The following is an 18,610-nucleotide window of genomic DNA, read 5'->3' on the forward strand; positions in this document are numbered from 1 at the left end:
AATTTGAGGATGATTCTATCACGGATATCATTTATCCAGCTATGAACGTACCTTGCCTGAAACACTAATTAGCCTCGGTAAGTGTGCAGGACATGCACTCACCACATGCTGTGCAAGGAATTTACGTGAGTGTGTTTAATGGACATGTTTTTTTACAGCTGCAATAGACACATGACTTACCTCTCTCGCTGTACATGCGTACCCACAGATGAGCATGCTCGCCCACGCTACGTCCTGCCGGCAGATGACAACGAAGTAAAAAGGGCCACTGGGGGCTAGCTTTCAAAAATAACAAAGCAAGAGAGAACGACGGCACCACATGGCGGTGATATAAATTTCAATTTATATTATCACTTATTTCTGGTGCCGCGAGCTGCGCACAAAGTTTTCGCTTAGATTTCGACACCCGCTGCAAGGCTCGCCAGTCAGGGCAGGTCTTCACTTTCGGTTGACGTCGTCTTCAGCTTCCTGTAGGACGAGCGAGAAAGCTCGAGCGAGGACCTGCGGAACAGGTTGCTGGGGAAGACCGTGTTGCCCGGGCGCGACCGTGACGTGCGACTCTGCAGTCTGTGCGCCATCTCCAGCGAGACGTCTGCGTACGCCTCGATCGTGGACTCGGTGACAGAGTGGTGGCTGAGCACCGAGCTGAACGCGTGGCACGAGAACTCGGAAGGCGCTTCCCGTAAGAACGGGTGTGCCGCCGAATATTCTTCGCTGCTGGTGAGGTCCGGGTCTCGCGACCCACCGGCAATGGCCACATCGTCGACGTCGTTGACGGACGAGGAGAAGCGGGAGCTCACCTTTCGGGCCAGCTCCCGAAGACGTCGACACCGGGGCACGGGTCTCCTCTCCAAGGCCGAACGGCTGCTGGCGCCCTCGCTTCTCCAGGGCACCCTCGCCTCATCGGCTCCCCGAGACGTATTCAGTGCTCTGGGGTCTTCCGAATGTGAACCGTTGTCATTGAGGCTTCCCGTCAGCACCTTGTTCTCTTTGTTCTGCCAGCGGGTCCAGAACTCGCGAAGCTTCCGGACCGAGTGGAAGATTGGGTTCCGAGTGTTGTCGCCGCAACTCGGCACGCCGTCCTCCGACGTCTCCTTCAACGTGGCCGTCGAGTTCATGGTCGCGCCTCTCGACTGGCGAGCACGAGCTCGGAAGGCAAGAGTAGTCGTCGAAGGCTCGTCTCCCGACCAGGGGTGGCTAGGTTCAGACCACCCAGCATGTGAGACGCATCAGCGACGGCACAGCGCAGACTCGGATCAGGCAGCAGAGGGCGGCAACCAGGATGCTCTTGTGGGGCGGCAGGCCCATGCCGTGGAACAGCTGGGACAGGTACGTGTAGTGCAGCACGACGGAAAGGAGGCCCGCGGCACCGTCCACGCTCCACGAGTCGACCAGCAACCGGGCGATGTGGAGGATCGTCGGACTCAGCATCCTGGTGGCCGTCACGCACCGGAACTGCTCCGCGACCGCCGCCGGCGCGCTGGAATTTTTCCCCTGAATGATCCTCGGGCTGCTGGACGCCTTTACGTCGGCATGGCGCCGCAGCCACGCAGGAGCGCGCTCGAAACACGAGCCAAGCTCGAGGCGGCTGAGGCCGACGATGATGATTAGACCGACTTCTTCGGCGTTGTCCGCAGTTGTTTAGGAGTAAAGAAGCGGCATGGATTTCCAGCTCCGTAAGTATTTATCCGAATTGTGTGGACATCATCACTGGCCTATACAGATGTGATTTCCAGACTTAGGCATCGACGTGAAGGCAGGTGGTTGGGAACATGGGTGGTGATAAGTGGTGATTATAAGCTAGTATATGGATACTAGCTCCAAAAGCTTAGTGGGAAAATGACGTTGTGAAACTAAGAAAATCCGGATTGATGCGCAAGATATTTCTGAGTTCTCCATTACCTTATCGCAGACCACTATTAAAGAAAGCGCACGGAGATTTGTGTGGCTCTCACAACGATGAAGAGGTGTATTGCACCAACAACAACAACACTGGCACGCACTGAGCCTCTCCGACTTCATCTTCTAATCACTGGATACATTGTTCTCACGGCCTGCCGCAGAAAATATTTTTCCACAAGGCGGCTTGAGGTTTTATTCACATATTAACGGAGGTACGCAAGTATGTGTAGTCGCATAGTTTAAATTCTATAAGCTCTCCACCATTTTGTCGGTGAGGAGCAGCCCTGCATTAACGAAGAGTAAGTACATTGCTTGAGCGTGCTCACGCTGGCAATCCGATTTACCTGAATACAGAACTCGGCGACATTTCGAGCGTTCAGCAATTTCGATTCACGCTAATGAAACATAGGCGCTGTCATATGCGCTTCTTTTGACTAAGAGTGAGCCGACTTGCACAGGGTGTTTTCCCACGGACTTTCCGGAATTTTTGAAAAATCGGCTTTTTGAGCTAGAAGGGCTCTTTTCAATATAGCATTGTCAGAGATGTAGTGCATCAGAATACAGCGAAGACAAGCTAACTAGCAGGCTGGATGTTTAGTTTTGCATAGTTACCTTTCTAAATATTGACGTTAGGGTGCTTATTTAGTGAGAGGAATTTAGTACACCGTAAATAATATACGTATAAATTTCTGATTATCGAAAACTCTTTTACTTTCGCCGCCGAGGTTTAACAAACTTGCGTCATTTCTCGCGCCATTCGAAAATCGCGCGCCTGGGGAAAGCGAACAGCTGCGTCAATCAGATAGCGTCACACTGTGGCGCAAGCGCTATGTGACAGTCTGGCTTCAGATTTTTTTTATACCTGGACGCTATTAGAAGTTTAGCAACAGGTAAGATTAAAGAGTTCTCGTTAACTGCAGATCAGCGAGCTAAGTTTTGCCTGATGGTGGTGATGGCGGTGGTGATGAAGTTTATGGAATGATGATGATTGTTATCAACCTGGCTGTGTTGTGATCCATGGTCAAAGCAGAGATCGAGCTAACGTCTACAGAAAACGTGTCTCATGCAAGATCTTCTACGCAGCCTTACCGAGAACGAGAGATAAGCTTTAATGAGAAAAAGCATGGATGTGCCGAAGGAATCAGGCCTGCTGTTCAACACTGCGGGGAGGAATGGAAACAGCAGAAAAAGACAGCAGTAAACATGGGTGATGGTGATGACAAGGTAATGGCAATGCCAAAAGCATTGGCTTTTGATGCGGGAGCTGGACACTACCCCGTTTACTTGTCTTTACTTGTCCGGAGGCTCGCAAAGCGAGCGGAAAGATCCGGCCACGACTTTGTTTTTTTCTTTTATTCGATGATGACTTAAGATGCTCGAGGCGCGCTGAGATTTCGTGATGCTTCCCTGCTGATCCCCGAGTTGACTACTGGAGCTCGATGGGGCGTTCTTCGTTTTCGATGAGACGGTCCGACCCTCTCCTGGTGAGATAAAACCGCATCGCGAACACTCCGCAGACGATGCCGGCGAGTGTGAAGACCAGCGCAATGGCGGCAAACACTCCTGCGTTGTGGGAGACATAGATATGAGCGAGAGTTGCGCAATCACCACTGCGAAATTTGTTGGCGTAAAAGCGGGAATATCCAGGAAACGATATAAGTGAATCCCTGCGGGAGACAGGCATGAAGTTCCGAAAAATCATCGCTGACGCTCGGAACTTGCATACAAGCTGAAGTAGCTCTTTTTCCACCTCTAATTTCAATATTAGGAGTGGGCGCCCGAGCCACTGCGTCCCGAAAAGCAGCTGATGAGTTCCACTTTGAGAAAATGCTTCAGTCTATCTTTATTTGTTTGTTTCTTTGTGTTTTCTTCACGAATCCACCAACACCGCGGCAGAGTACAAGGACGGTGCACGTTGCAAGAAGAGCGTTACAATACGCACCAGAAGGTTAATGACACTGTGGACATAGTTCACAAGGGAAGCAAAGATGGCAGTAGTAAGTATTAAGATTAGAGGCTGCCATCTCAAGTCACGTGCTGGTGGATGAAACAAACATCAATGCACACACGAGCCAAATCGTTATGACAAGGAAGATAGAAAAAGTAAGTATCTTAGTCTTTGTACTTAAAGCTCCACAGACAGAGAAGTGTGTTGATGGGATTAACATAGCCAGTGCATCTATAGGATAAAAAGCAGCTTGCAGCCTCAAGCTTGCACATGATGGCAGTCTACTGAAAAACAGCTAGTATTATTTCAGTACAATCAATGTAGCCGTGCAACACCTCATAAATGATAGAAAGATCCCGTTTTTCTCTGCGGATGGCAGAACAGTGAACCGTAATCAAAGAAATTTCCTCTGCTCATGTGTGAGTCATAAACAATACGAACGTTTATGCTGACCACGCTTTATTTCCTGTGACGTTGCAGCCGAAATAGAACTTGAAATTGCTGAACAAATTCTACGTGCGGTCTTACCAGAGTGCGAAACAAGTGCACTATGCAGCCACCTTAAGTGGTGTTTTATTAGGGTTGCAGACGGACACAATCACTGTTGCTTTGGGGTGCGGCTTAACTCACCACGAACTCATCAAAGCTGCTGGCCTAGTGTTGTATGAATTTTTTTTAGGCAAATAACGTTCGTGTTATAAATACATTCTCTGTTTTGCAGTTGTCAGGCATTGAAGTGCAGGCTACTGTGATGGCAGCCAACCATGAGTATTTTCCTCAAGGCGTTTCAAACGTGAGGACTTTGATGAGTTGGCTGCTCGCTCCATTTGTGCCTTCTCACTTCACCTCGTGACGTCTGCTGCAGGAATTCTTTAGTAGATTCCCTTTAGCTTTGGTGCAAGTACACTGCGCGCCAATCTTGTGTGAGGGCTGCAGAAGGGCGCGCTGCGCAGCGAAAGGAGGAGAGTTCCCGCTGCTGTAAGGCCTTAAAGACAGTCCCTGCATAGAAGTTTGTTTATTGGGTTTAACGTCCCAAAGCGACTCGGGCTATGAGGGACGCCGTAGGGAAGGGCTCCGGAAATTTCGACCACCTGGGGTTCCTTAACGTGCACTGACATCGCACAGCACACGGGCCTCTAGAATTTCGCCTCCATCGAAATTCGACTGCCGCGGCCGGGATCGAACCCGCGTCTTCCGGGCCAGCAGCCGAGCGCCATAACCACTCAGCCACCGCGGCCGCCCTCTGCATAGAAGTTTAACTGCGTAAACTTGCACGCACGAGCACCTACGATCATCAGGCGACTGTAGTAGGGTACAACTTAAGAAAATAGGAGTTGGTAACCCTGGCCCATAGTTCGCGGTGTCATATATCCCTCCGCTGACTAATCACAACAGTAAAGGGAATCAGGTTTTTAATGTTTCAATATATCAAACAAGCAGGAGGCATCGAAATTGTTGAGCTTATAATTTAATTTCACGGTTCGCTCCTTTTTTATGTAGCTAGAGAAGCTTTAACAACGAACAATTTTTTTTTTCTGTCGCGGGCTAATTCTGTGCGGCGGTCCTGTATCTGGTCGGAGCTTAACTGCAATATTAAGTTGTTACCGCCTATAGTTGGTCTAATTTCTCTTCTTACGGTTTGCGACAAACGGCTAGAGCGCTTAACTCAATACTGGCGCACAAAACATCAGGAGCAAAAAAAAAAAAAATGCTGTGCCGTTGTCGGAATGTATGCATAAGTTTTCACATGGTTGGAATGAGCTTACTTTGTGTTCGACAAAAACACGACAAAGCTCAGAAAAATAAATAGGCGGCATCGGGCTTTCCATCTTATTTCTTCTTTCTCTATTAATTGCGCCCGATTGTTGGTGGAATAGAATGCGGCAAAATTTGATTGCCCGCAAACAAATGGCTACATCTTCGGCTCGTGCGCAAGCATGTGCTTTAACTTCTGTCCACAGCCGTTAATGAGCCACTCATCCAAGACTGATATGAAATCATGAAGTTCAGGGGAGCAACCGACAACTGCAATGTGAAGGTTAATTGCTGCTTAAGTACAGATTACAGGTTTACAGCGTTTTTCTATGCACGACAGAGCACTCGAACTAATTTCCTGAAATAATTCGCTCTCTTTCAGTAAACTCATTTTAATCAGCAATTGAGTCCACATGATGTTACGTATGGAGTTGCATCGTATGCACTGCATTATGTTTCAAATTATTTTTTCGCATTTTTATGGCAAAGCATGTACTATATTTCTTACCATTTTAGTTTTAGTTGCGTGCTTGCAGCCTGCTGTAACATTTCGTATTATGCTTACTATTTTCCCCCACTCTTGCAATAGCCACACTAGAGCCTGCAGTATCAATAAATAAATAAATAAATAAATAAATAAATAAATAAATAAATAAATAAATAAATAAATAAATAAATATATAAATAAATAAATAAATAAATAAATAAATAAATAAATAAATACGCTAGGTATCCTAAGGCTGCATTTTGATCTGCAACATTGAATTGAGATTTTTTTAGAAAAGGCATTCTACGAAACAGATTAACACAGTGCAACGGAACGAGGACAAGATAGAATAAACACTAAACACAGCACGGGCGCTGACTACCAACTCTTTATTACGTCATGAAAAACCAGCATAACTTATACCATTTTCCTGGACCACGTGATACACCGTCAGCCAGTGGACACTGCGGACATTGCGGGCATTGTGTTAATCTGTTTTGTAGAAAGTATGAGTTTACTAGCCCACACCTGAATCTTCTTAGAAAAGGCAACGAGACAGAAAGCACAGTAAACAAAGAAAGGGAAGCTAACCATCAGAGCTTTCGAGTCTTTCTACATTTTCAGTGGAAAAAAAAGCACCGATTACAAGCAGGGGATGAGAGGCAGATAGCCTCGACATGTGACTTGTTATGAATTAAAAGCATACCAGGGCTGTAACCGGTGGCTTCAGCGGGAGCCGCGTTTTCCCTGCTTCTGACAATGTCATCCATGGCCTTCTGAGGCTGGTAGTAAAGCGTGTTCGGTGTCTTCGAGAACCGCACCTCAGCGAACGAGCCCTCCAGCGCTTTGAAGGACTGCACCTGCAAGAAAGAAAACAGCTCTGCCTCAGCGCATGAAAATTGTAGTATAAACTAACGAAGATGGTTTGATGGGCTAGTTGCAGTGGCATGAAGTGAATGAAGATGTAGAAAACAGGAAAGACGAGCCCTTCTTTCCGTGTGCTAATTGATTCTGAGTTTTCGATTCATAACGCCCTATTCATATCGCAGTCGCCAGACCAAGAACGAGAGTAGCGCTTATTGCATTCGAAAATCGTACGCTGTCAGCCAACCTGATGAGTATCTTAACACTGGTAAGAATTGTGACCATAGAAACCTGTATTTATGGACTCGCCAGTTACAATAGGAAGGAAATGATGAAATTTGCAATACTGCAAGTTTAGGCTACCACAACGTGCCAAAGCGTTGGACGAGAACCGGCTTATAGCAAACCCCCTCCGACGGCACTCTTGCCAGCGCCCTCGGCGGAGGAATGGGACAAGCTCTTGGCCAGTTCAAGGAAAACAACGCAGGCGGCCCTCATCACGCGAGCTCAAGAGGTCGCCCCCGACTGGAGGCCGCCCTGGACTCACCCCAGCCCCAACTAATCCCTTCCCTTTTGTGGCAATAGAGTTGTAACCACCACCACCCAAAGCATTGGAACAGTTCTGTGCGCCTAATTTGCCTAATTACCCCAACCGACCGAGTTTTTCTAAATTGCGACATTGTGCGTGCTGGCATAAAGTTTCGTTTACAAATACAGGTACACACCGGACTCTCGAAGGAAGCCGGTAACGTGCGGTGGTGCTCTTATACTAACAAATGGTACTCCGGCAGGTTAAGCGTCGCCCAAGTTTTTGTCCTTGTTTTGTCATGCTAAGCCGGCCTGTTATAAATGACCACAATAAGTAGTTGTCCACTTGCTCAACTTTGCCATTCTCGCTTGAAACAACCTTTTTGAAAATGATACACTTAACCGCTCCGCACGCTGTTGAAGAAAAAGCCCTCAAGATGCTATGAGAGCTAAAGCAGCATGTACTCACACCCAGCAATTCTGGACAAAAGCATTTTTGAGCGGGAGACCGTTTAAGAACACAATTTTTTTCATAGAATGTACGATTTCACTATAACAATCAATATACCCGCAGATCACCCGACGGCAGTCTTTAATTTCGTTTTCTATTAACGTTTTTGCTGCCGTCCAAAGCGTTCCCCATTGGTCATCTATGGCAGTCTTAACTGTTCGATGGGATTGATGGAAACGCTTTAAAATAAAGATTTTGCTACCTTTCAGAAGAATGGACCTTCAATATTTTCATAAGAGTATCTTACGATTTTCCAATTTTCAAAATTTTTGTCCGAGAAAGTTGGACTTGCCAAGTTTTCGCGTCTAAGCTGAGCACTGAATACAATAACATTTCGCAGCTCAGAAAATAAAAACAATGCAAATAAACACAAGCAATTTGGAGCTCGCCAGCTGTCTAGTGCTGCTGAGAGCAGGCGACGCCAGCGATACTGCCGAGCAGAACCGAGCTCTGAGCTCTACTAGAGCTTGCATGCTGGGTTTCGCTGGACAGGGAAGTGAACAAAAATGTCCTGAATGGTGAGCTCGTCCTGACGCGCGATCTGCTCAATCACTTGTGGGCCCATTCAGACAAGGAAGAAGTGAGAGCCCGTCCGTGTGCATCATAGTCTATTTTGATTAATTAAAAGAATTGAGTAAAAGTGGCAAACAACTCTTTGATCAAACCAGTTGCGAAACCCCGCCTGTGTACCGACTAGCCCCAGACACATGTCCAACATTCTTGTACAAAAATTTTTAATATTGTGAAATTGTACGGTTCTTCTATTGAAATATTCAAGACAATGGTCCATTCTTGTCACATGTAGCAAAATATTTCTCTTGCAGTGTTTTCATAGCATCGAGCAGTTAAAACTGCCATAGAAGAGCAATGCGGAACGCCCTTGACGATAGCAAAAAAAATTCAAGCCTGCCGACGAGAGATATCCGCATATATTAACTGTTAAAGTGAAATCTTACAATATATGAAAAAATTGCATTCATAAACAATTTCCTGTTCAGCAATGCTTTTGTCCAGATTTGTTGGGTATGGGTTAGCAGATGGTGACGCCGCTATGAGCTGGACTGTCAGCTATATACTGCTGGCGTCTTGAAACTCCGGTTCCTCTGCTACTTTCGATTTTTGACCAACAGTTAGGAGTTGCGCCGCATGTGGCGTGACAGTGTGCTAACCTCCGAGTTCCGGCTATATCCAGCCACTGAGCATCAGTACATAGGACATGCGGGGAGTTCCAACTCGTATTGTAAAATGCTTTATTTATTAATCCTCTCTACAGCACTGTTCAATTTTTTTAATACTGATCACAATCATAAGATCGGCAAAGCGCCTCTGGTTGTTTATATGCTTGGTTCTAACGATAACAGACTCCACTTACTTCTGCATGGCCGCCTTCGCTTTCAAGTACGAGGGTAAAAGCGAAGCTTCCTTTCTTGACCCTGTCTTGGATTTTTTGAACGGCTTCATCGATAGTGACGATTCGTTCTTGCTGCAGCTCAGTCAACGGGGCCAGAATCTCGAAGAAAACTGCTAGCTCATTTTTCTTCCGGTCAGCCTTCATCTGTCGGCGAAAGAGAGTATTTACAATGGAGTAACCGAACAGCTGGCACAGCATGCAACCTCGCCTATGCTGGGACGTTTTGTCAAACATTGTTCCCATTTTATTCATTATTTTTTATTGCGGGTAAGCAATGCTCCTCTTCAACTTTAGTGGTGTTAAGGACTGGTAGTATATAATGTACAACTGCATAAATAAATGAAAATATTTATCCATATAAGCGTCTTCAGTTCATATGATTAAGTGAAGGGCTCACCGGCCACTGCCTCCTTTGGCTTGAAGAACGTTTTGTAATCACTGGTTCAATGCTCCGTTTTTATTAATTCTGTTCACATAACGTAGTTATTTTCATGATCGCTGAAGCCCACTCAACTATTCCCGAAATGATCTACTGCCGTTAAGTGCCCTGTCTGTCATTATTGTACTTTTAATCTCTTTAATGTCTCTCTATATATTATCGTTCAGTACTTTCTTCATTGCTTTAGACCGCACGCAGGCACTGCCTGTGAGGAGGGTAACAAACAGGAGAAAGAAGCATAGTCAAAGTACAGGGTTCGTTCACTTCCCATTTCTTGAAGATGAATGGTCACACTCTTCAATTCTATTCACGGACACTGCCTTTGAAGAGTATAGAGAGAAAAAAATACGAATCTATTTTTACTGCATTATTCGACATTTACGTCTCGCACTTCGAACCATATTTTGGAAACGTCTCAGAAGATGCCTGCTCACTCTTGCCTAAATCATACTCCTCGAAACCATTACGATCGGCGGAAACGTTGACAAAAACGGCGTTTATAAAAATTTCCTTCTTTCAAGAACAGCAAAGGGCAAGAGAACAGTTTGGAGTTTAAAAATCATTCCAGTTCATTCAGACATTTTTGACGTAGCCTCTGAGGACGTGTTTTTATTTTGTGTGGTTTTTGCTCTTTTGTTCTTGTTCCTAAACGTTTATCTTCTTCTCCTAGGCTTACAATGCACCGGAGTTTAAATTAATCTTAATAACAGCACACTTATAGCCCTTTATAGACAAAAAAGCAAAATATTTTTGTCTGGCTTTGCATTAAGCCAGGGCACATACTTACGCCAATAATCTGGACACGGAGTATGGTGTCAATGTCTCCATAATCTTTTACAGATGCTCGTATAGCATTAGCAAACATTGCCCGGCTTGCGCGAATCGTTTTAGCATCCTTTCCTGAAACAACACGAAACAAAAAGGTGTTTGAAAAGTTTTCTGATTGAGTACTTCCTTGTAGAATTTTCTCCAAATAAATGTGTCACTGAGGAAACCGCGTTGTGGTGCAGTTCTTCCATCATAGAAAACACTGCAGTCGAATACAACTCAATAGAAGAATGCGGCAAATTACCCTCAAAAGAGGCTGTCCAGCCAATGGGATGGACTGATTTTCGTTACGTCGTGGTTAATCCGTGGTTAATCCCCTTTCGCGATAGCGTGACAGGGGACTAGCCATAAATTAACCACGGCGTCATGAATCCATTAGAGTGGATTAACCACGGATTAAGCGAAGAGTCAAGAAAATCGATTGATCTCATTGCCTGAAGTGCCTCCGCTGCGAGGTGTTTGTCGCTTCTTTCTTGAGTTGTATCCGAATGTAGTTGCATGGACAGCTTCAAGCGTCATGTACGCACGTCAGTTAACGGTGAAAATGAAATGAAAGCACAAACTGATTAATATGGGCCAAACAAGGCTGCTAAAGCTGGTCGCATTGTCTGATTAAGCGCCAAGATCTCGCTGCCTGCTGGATTGATGACAAAAGTTACTTACGCCCATCACCACAGTTCTTCAGGAGACTCGATTATAGACCAGCATTGATTTGTGACGTAAGCAAGATGCGGTGACACTGCTCTCACCGGCTGGGGGTAAGTTCTGGGGTCTCGCCCCGTGACCATACGTCAAACTGCGGCATACTGTGCTTCCATGCAATGCTTCACTTAATGACTGAGGTTTGATTTCGGCCACACGGTTCTCTTTGAAGCTTTGAGGAATAAACTAAACTCATAACTGGTTTCTCTCTTTCGCAAATTTCAAATGTGCCGCTAGGGCAAAACTTCGAACGCCGTATTAGGCTACTTCGATACAGATCCATCGCAGCGATGAGTTTCCAGCTATTAATGCAGCTATTATGTTTGATAGCAAACAGCCGCATTAATTCGATTATAGTTGGCCACAAATGTAGCTCTAGCCATTAATTGAGACGGCGCATGAGAGTGAAACACGTCTTGACTTTTCGCCTTATTCTGGCACGGTGGGGAGACATTGAGTGGTTTTGTTTCTTAAGTTTTTTGAGGAAAGGAAATGGCGCGGTATCTGTCCCGCATCCCGGCGGACACCTGAACTGCGCCGTAAGGGAAGGGATAAAGGAGGAAGCGAGAGAAGAAAGGCAGAAAAGTGGGGCCTTAGTGGAGGTCTCCGGAATAATTTCGACCACCTGGGGACATTTAACGTGCACTGATATCGCACAGCACACGGGCGTGATAGCTGCCCTCGGGCATGGGCGATGTCGGGAGCAAGTTGTGGCAGCGATGTTCGAGAGTGCGGGGATAAATGGATAGGAGAAAATGAAATTGGAAATAGTTTTAGCTAAGGGGTGCGTGCAATCGCAGAGCTCGAACGGGTCTGTCTAAGCGATCCATCTTCAAACAAGCCTCGGGCTCGGCTGTCGTCGTCTCTTGTGGAACCGTTCGCGTGCTTCTGGTACAGTACCGAACAAAAAATTACGGATGATACTCAAGGCTATTTACTCTCTTTGAAGGCGAAATCATTACTTTTTAAATTTTATCTTTACTTTCTTTCTAATGACATATCTACTCATTAGCATACAGTCGTAAAAGAACGCACACACTAGGTTGACATTTATCTGCCAAGAAGCAACACTGTTTTGTTGCCTATAGGTTACCTGCACGCCTCGCGATCGCAAGGCTCTTTCTTTCATTGCCCGCACCTTCGGAATCTTTTTTTTTTTCATTGCTGATGCCGTAATTCGGGTTTTTCTGAACCATTTTTCCTCCACGACGAAAACGACGGCGGGTATCGTTGATAATCGCCCATATAAGGCATCCTCCTTAAAATGTAGAACTCCTTTGCTCCTACACCTTTCTGCGGCTGCGATACTCAGCGTAATCTACGAACAAAGCTTTCTGTTCTGAATCAATCGCAGTCAAATTACACTGTTAAAGCTTGTGCAGATGTAGTGCCTAAACGTACTTGCATGCATATAGAAGCCTTCATTAAGGCACATTTAAAGGACTGTTTGATCACGTACCGTCGAACGACACCATGAAAGCCCTGGCTTGGTGGCGTGGAAGGCAACCCGGCGCTTCGTACACGGACAGTGGTGGTTGCTCGGAGGAGAACATGAAGTAGTTCTTCATCGTCACGTGCTGCCTGTACTTCAACGCTCCTTCCTCTGAGGCCTTAGGCAGAGACGGTGAAATGAGACTTGATTCGAGCAACGGGCTAGCAACATCATTTAGAAAAAGTTACTCTATGGCAGAAACAATAATGCGTCTTTTCATGCTAAAGATATTGAATCATTTTGCGGCCCAGTGAAGGTACACTGCAAGATTACTCTAGGAAATTCTTAACTCAGAGTTAGTTCTTGTTTGAAAGTTGTTCTGCAAAACATTAATTGGTATTAAATTGGTTGAAGAGATGTCTACCTGATAAGTGTCCTCGTAAATGCTTTCTTGAACAGGCACAAATTCAAGGACACGTTCACCGAAGCGCTCCGCTTCTGAATCCTGAAAAAAAAAAGTGATGTGAGATAGGACAAAATTATTCATTCAAGTAATAAATATCTACTAGCAACTTGCGTCAAAAATGCAAGAATAAAAACAATTTTCAGCCATTCTGCCTAGACTTAGGTGGGACGATGCGATACATGAGGTCGGTTCTGCTAAATAGTGAGCAAAGTGCACTGTAAGTTTGTCGTACATTCCTGGAGCATTCCTGCGAGGAACCGTAGGCTTCATTTGTATACGCTGTGGGAGCATGATGCAGGACAGTGCTTTCCTCCGACATGTCCAGCTCAGATCCTGATTTTAATTAGTTGATTGCAGTTAGGTAATAAACACTAAATTTTAAAATCCGATGAACCCAAAATATCCACTATAGATGGAATCTTCTTGTATTTTCGTGAAATCGGAATGTCTAAGATTTACGAAATATCAGCTTCTCAGAAACTGTTTCCATGCACTAAGAATTGAAGGAGCAGCAAAGTTCCCCTTGCATTCAAAAGTCACTTCCACCCAACAATCAAAAATAATTGCTGTACTTCCCTTGGAAGCGACAGTCAACAAAAAATCAACTACGGACCAAGGCCAAAGACCCGCCGCGGTGGCTCAGTTGTTAGGGCGCTCGGCTACTGATCCGGAGTTCCCGGATTCGAACCCGACCGCGGAAGCTGCGTTTTTATGGAGGAAAAACGCTAAGGCGCCCGTGTGCTGTGCGATTTCAGTGCACGGTAAAGATCCCCAGGTGGTCGAATTTATTCCGGAGCCCTCCACTACGGCACCTCTTCTCCCTTTCTTCTTTCACTCCCTCCTTTATCCCTTCCCTTACGGCGCGGTTCAGGTGTCCAACGATATATGAGACAGATACTGCGCCATTTCCTTTCCCCAAAAACCAATTATCAAGGACAAAGAAAATTATTTACTGAAGCGTCGATAAGGCACACTCTTTGGATGAAGCTTTTTAAAGATCAGTACAATATCTGGCAGGCGTTCATTAATCTTGGAGCAAGAGGAAAAAGTGGGTCAAAGAAATACTGAAGACAAAGTTTGCCAGTATTGAGAGGGTGCCACCTTCTAATAACAAAGAGACGGCTCTCACTGAAAAGAGGGTTTTCGTAAAACAAATGCGACCAAATCATAATTACAGGTGTCGGCATCACTGGCCAATTTCGTAACTGAAATGCGTGCGTGGACACAAACTTTAATCCCGGATCTCAGAGGCTATGCTGCACCATCATTTACTTCAAAGCATTGACAACCCGTCCTACTCAGTAAGGGCGCGTCACCAGCTTGAATCTACCGGTGGGAAGTTTTTAAGACCACTTTTCTCGGCCTGAAATGGGTCGTCTGCACCGGAAATACGTCAACATACCCAGAAAGAACCAAACCCGCAATTTTTACTGAAAACAAATTTTGGATAAAGAGGCATCAGTGCCTTCTTGCTCTGCAAACTTCTAAGTAGATTTCTTGGGAAAATATTGCGGGCATTATGCAAGGCATTATTAGCTGGACAGTTAGTCCTAAACGAATCGACACGCCACCTCGTAGGCACCAGCTAAGACACTCGATGACTTTCCCCAGTTCAACACTGCGTAGTCTGTTATTTTAAAGCTTAATTCAAGAGGCGCTGAAAATTTCAAGTCATGGGGTCTCCGCTAATATTCTAAGTATGAGTAGACCATAATAAAGCATTCAGCATCACTAGAAAACAACGTTGGAGGACTCCTACGCTGCGCTAATGAGTTGACGCGATAGAGTACGCCGTCTGGTGCGTCGTCCGACGCTGATGCGACTCTTGGATTTTTTTTACAAGATTATTTTTTTAGGACGGCGATATACACCGATACTTAGCATCAGCAAACATTGGCTTTCCATCCTGAGCAGTTTGAAACCTTTTAAGTCCTTTTTAATTTTTCAATTGTTTGAATTAATAATTTATCAATTACACACTCTAATTTTCGTAATTAGCATCGCAAAGCATTGGCTTTTCGTTCTGAGCATATTGATACCTCTGAATCTCAATTTTTTTAACTTTTTAAATTTTTATTTCCTTAATTCATCAATTAATTAGAATGATTTCAATAACTCGTAATTATCTCAATCAATCAATAATCACTTCAGCTGCAAATTAGAATTATAATTTTTTTTCCCGCAGCCCCTGATTACTTTCGACACGCGGTGCGCTACCACGCCGAGGGCTTTTCGACCGAACGGGCTGTATATGCTATCGCGTATTAGGATATCGTTCTTGCGAATTATGGACAAAAAAAGATACACAAAAGGTCTTCGCTCTGCTACAGCCTACTGATGCGCAAATTCAGTGTGGCGACAGGTTACGTAAGGTAACTCGACGCTTTTCAAAACGCTGCATTTCGTGTGAGCATCAGACAAAGTTTCGGTGCCCTCTCTGAATATGGCTCAAGTCTTGATATGGTATCTTTTTGTATGGTATCAGATTCGGCCTCCGGGCCTTGGGGGGGGGGGGGGGGGGGATCACACAGCCCGGGCGTGGTAGTAGCGTTTCGGTGGAGGCAAAACGCAAGACTGCCGTGCGCTATCTCACTAAAAGAACATGAAGTGGTGCAATGTGATTTGGAGTCCTCAAGTACGACGACTCTCTCTTTTCTTCTTGCATTCCCTCCTGCATCGCTCTCTTCGTGGTGCTGCTGAGGTTCCCACCGAGAATTGAGACAGTTACTGAATCTTTCCGTTCACCACGACCAATTTGAGAATTTAAAGTACGAGGGGAGCTTATATTTACTTCGCATTCACCATCATATACATGTCGCTGATATAGTGTATACCCCTCCCACTGTAGTTTAAATTTTTTCCGCGAAACGCATGGGAAGTACGTTTCTTGAACTACTTTTGTAAGTAATTGGTGCCTTCAACACTCAAGCAATAACGACATTTAATCATTTGCTGCAAGACCAGTTCAATAAAGTGTGCTTAGTTGTACAGTGCCACTAAAGATAGTGTCGAAGTATAAGACCTATACAGCATGGCGTTACAGATGACTGGCAAGGAGGAACATCTAGCTATAGGTATCTGGCTTTTGTAGTAGCCGGCGTCTTCGCTTGGGCCCCATATGACAAGTGAGCATGCAAACAAAAGTTGCGCTGGCATGTCGCGAGCATATGGCGAATACCGAACGGTAAGTGCAGGTACCACTGGACACATGTCATAGGATCTGCGCAGCGATGCGCCAATCGGCGCACGTGAAATCGCCAGGATGTACTCGGAAAGCGCGAGGTGGAAGCCAATAACACATTTCTACATTAAAACAAAAATCGAACCTGGACTAGCTCCAATTCAGTGGTAATTTTTTATTTATCTTTCAGGTAACTGATGACCCACCTAAAATACTACTGCTACCTTAAAGTTATAGTCCAATCAAAATTCTGAATTTGTTTCACTTAAGACGGACTTTCAAGGCTTTTCTTGAGTAAGGGGAGTTTCAGTGTGTTTAACTTCATCATTTTCACCTTATCTGAAGTAGCCTGCGAGGTAAATCACCAATCTAAAAAATTCTCCCAGTTATAGATTGGTTTAGTGGTTTATGGGGGTTTAACGTCCCAAAGCGACTCAGAGTACGAGGGACGCCGTAGTGAAGGGCTACGGAAATTTCCACCAACTGGGGTTCTTTAACGTGCACTGCCGTCGCACAGTACGCGGGCCTCTAGAATTTAGCCTCCATCGAAATGCGACCGCAGCGGCCGGGATCAAGCCCGCGTCTTTCGGGCCAGCAGCCGAGCGCCATAAGCACTGAGCCACCGCGGCGGCCCAGTTGAAGAGTATATTTTCATAGATAAGGTCGATTTGTGGCTGGGTGACACTTGCGCTTTTGTCAAGCAACCGCACGGCCATGAAGATGACTGGCCGGTCCCGGCCAGTTGCTAATAAACCTAAAAGAACGCCACTGAGTGTAGAAATATCGACCGATTCTCTGCATTGAACAGAGTGACGACGGTGCCTAAGTTGGCGGTACTTTCAATCAAAGCACATAAGCGTAATTCTGGCGGACCGCGTTTAGATACGACCTAGGTATACCAGCACTTTCCTACCTGTTCGTTGTCTTGACCAGACTTGGAACTTATGGCGTTATTATTATCACTAGGTGGCCTTAGCGATCCCTGCATTGTGGTCAGCCCCTCAGACTAGAGCAAAAAACAGGCACTCACCGTCATAAATGATATCTCGTGTCGCCTCGTTTTCTTCTCCTGCGTACTCTCGTTCGCTTCCTTACTGAGTGCCGTCCAAGTTTCCACTTCTATGCCTCTGATCTTGTACTGTAAAGGGGCAACGGGAAACAGGTCAGCTCTGGCTTGTTCATTGCGGCACAGTCATAAAAACACGTGAACACCCATCTCTCAAGCTTACTGATTATTAAATGCTCATTGAAGTTATTGGCTCATAAAATTCTAGTGAGCTAGAAATTGGAATACGGTGCTGGTTTCTGGAGTCCGGGTATCGAACCACTCATCTCCTATTTGAAACTAGTCCAAAATGGTGCCAGTCGTTTTATACTTTCTACCAACCCTCAGCAGTAGCGCCATGACAATCTGTTTCTCCTTACCTCAGACTTCTCACACCAGATTAGTATATTTGAAGTATCTCTATTTCACGAAACTTGTCACACCCGCCAAAGAAAAGCTGTCAACATGACCGTGGTATCTTTGAGCATGCAACAATGAAACCTCTAAGTTGTAATCCCATGTTGCCACAAATCATTTTTTCATGACTCTTTCATACCTAGCGCTTGCTTCAGGTGGAATAACCTTCCTCGTAGTATCACTGTAATCCCAGACCGTGATTCATTTTGTTAGGTTTTTAATTTTCTTTATAGCTATGACACCCTGAATGCAAATAAACAAACACGATATCAAGTAAACAAAATTATGTAAACAAACCCGCATTCATGTAAACTGTTTGCAGTTTATTTCGTCCTTTAGGGTAAGCAACGAAACCAGTTACTGCGTCTTTCCTTTCTTCATAGCGAATTTTTTTTTTTTGTCTCAGTGGCCGCTTTCGCATCTTGAGCAGCTGTCGCCGTCAGCTGAACAGTGCCACCATTTTATTTCAATTGGACAGCACGCTCGGCGTCCCTGGCCTGTTTTGAAGCCAAAAGCTTCACTACGCTAGGTAAAGCAGTCTTCGGGTAGGCTGCACCACGACCTCGAATGACCTTCAGACCAACCAAGGAAAGCCGTGTATGACCGTGTGGTGCACTTATGGTGTGGCACCCTTGACCCCTGACCATGACCCATGACCTCTAGTTGACCTTTAACCTTGGGTGACCTTTGGGTT

At 45.4% G+C, this 18,610-nt stretch overlaps 1 protein-coding gene across 1 annotated transcript in view; it reads right to left on the reverse strand.

Moving 5' to 3' along the window:
• Positions 1–3,238: 3,238 nt before the first annotated feature.
• The window catches only part of LOC144093991 (uncharacterized), a 43,548-nt gene continuing 28,176 nt past the window's right edge, over positions 3,239–18,610 (reverse strand). The window contains exons 9-15 of the mRNA XM_077627810.1: positions 17,485–17,592; positions 13,232–13,312; positions 12,835–12,985; positions 10,633–10,745; positions 9,368–9,550; positions 6,799–6,952; positions 3,239–3,465 (exon numbers count right to left, since the gene is read on the reverse strand). Coding sequence (XP_077483936.1) covers positions 3,329–3,465; positions 6,799–6,952; positions 9,368–9,550; positions 10,633–10,745; positions 12,835–12,985; positions 13,232–13,312; positions 17,485–17,592 — 927 coding nt within the window. The 3' untranslated portion in view covers positions 3,239–3,328. The remainder of the gene's footprint in view (positions 3,466–6,798; positions 6,953–9,367; positions 9,551–10,632; positions 10,746–12,834; positions 12,986–13,231; positions 13,313–17,484; positions 17,593–18,610) is intronic.

This window comes from Amblyomma americanum, chromosome 6, assembly GCF_052857255.1.
Source record: "Amblyomma americanum isolate KBUSLIRL-KWMA chromosome 6, ASM5285725v1, whole genome shotgun sequence".
In the NCBI taxonomy this organism is placed as follows: domain Eukaryota; kingdom Metazoa; phylum Arthropoda; class Arachnida; order Ixodida; family Ixodidae; genus Amblyomma; species Amblyomma americanum.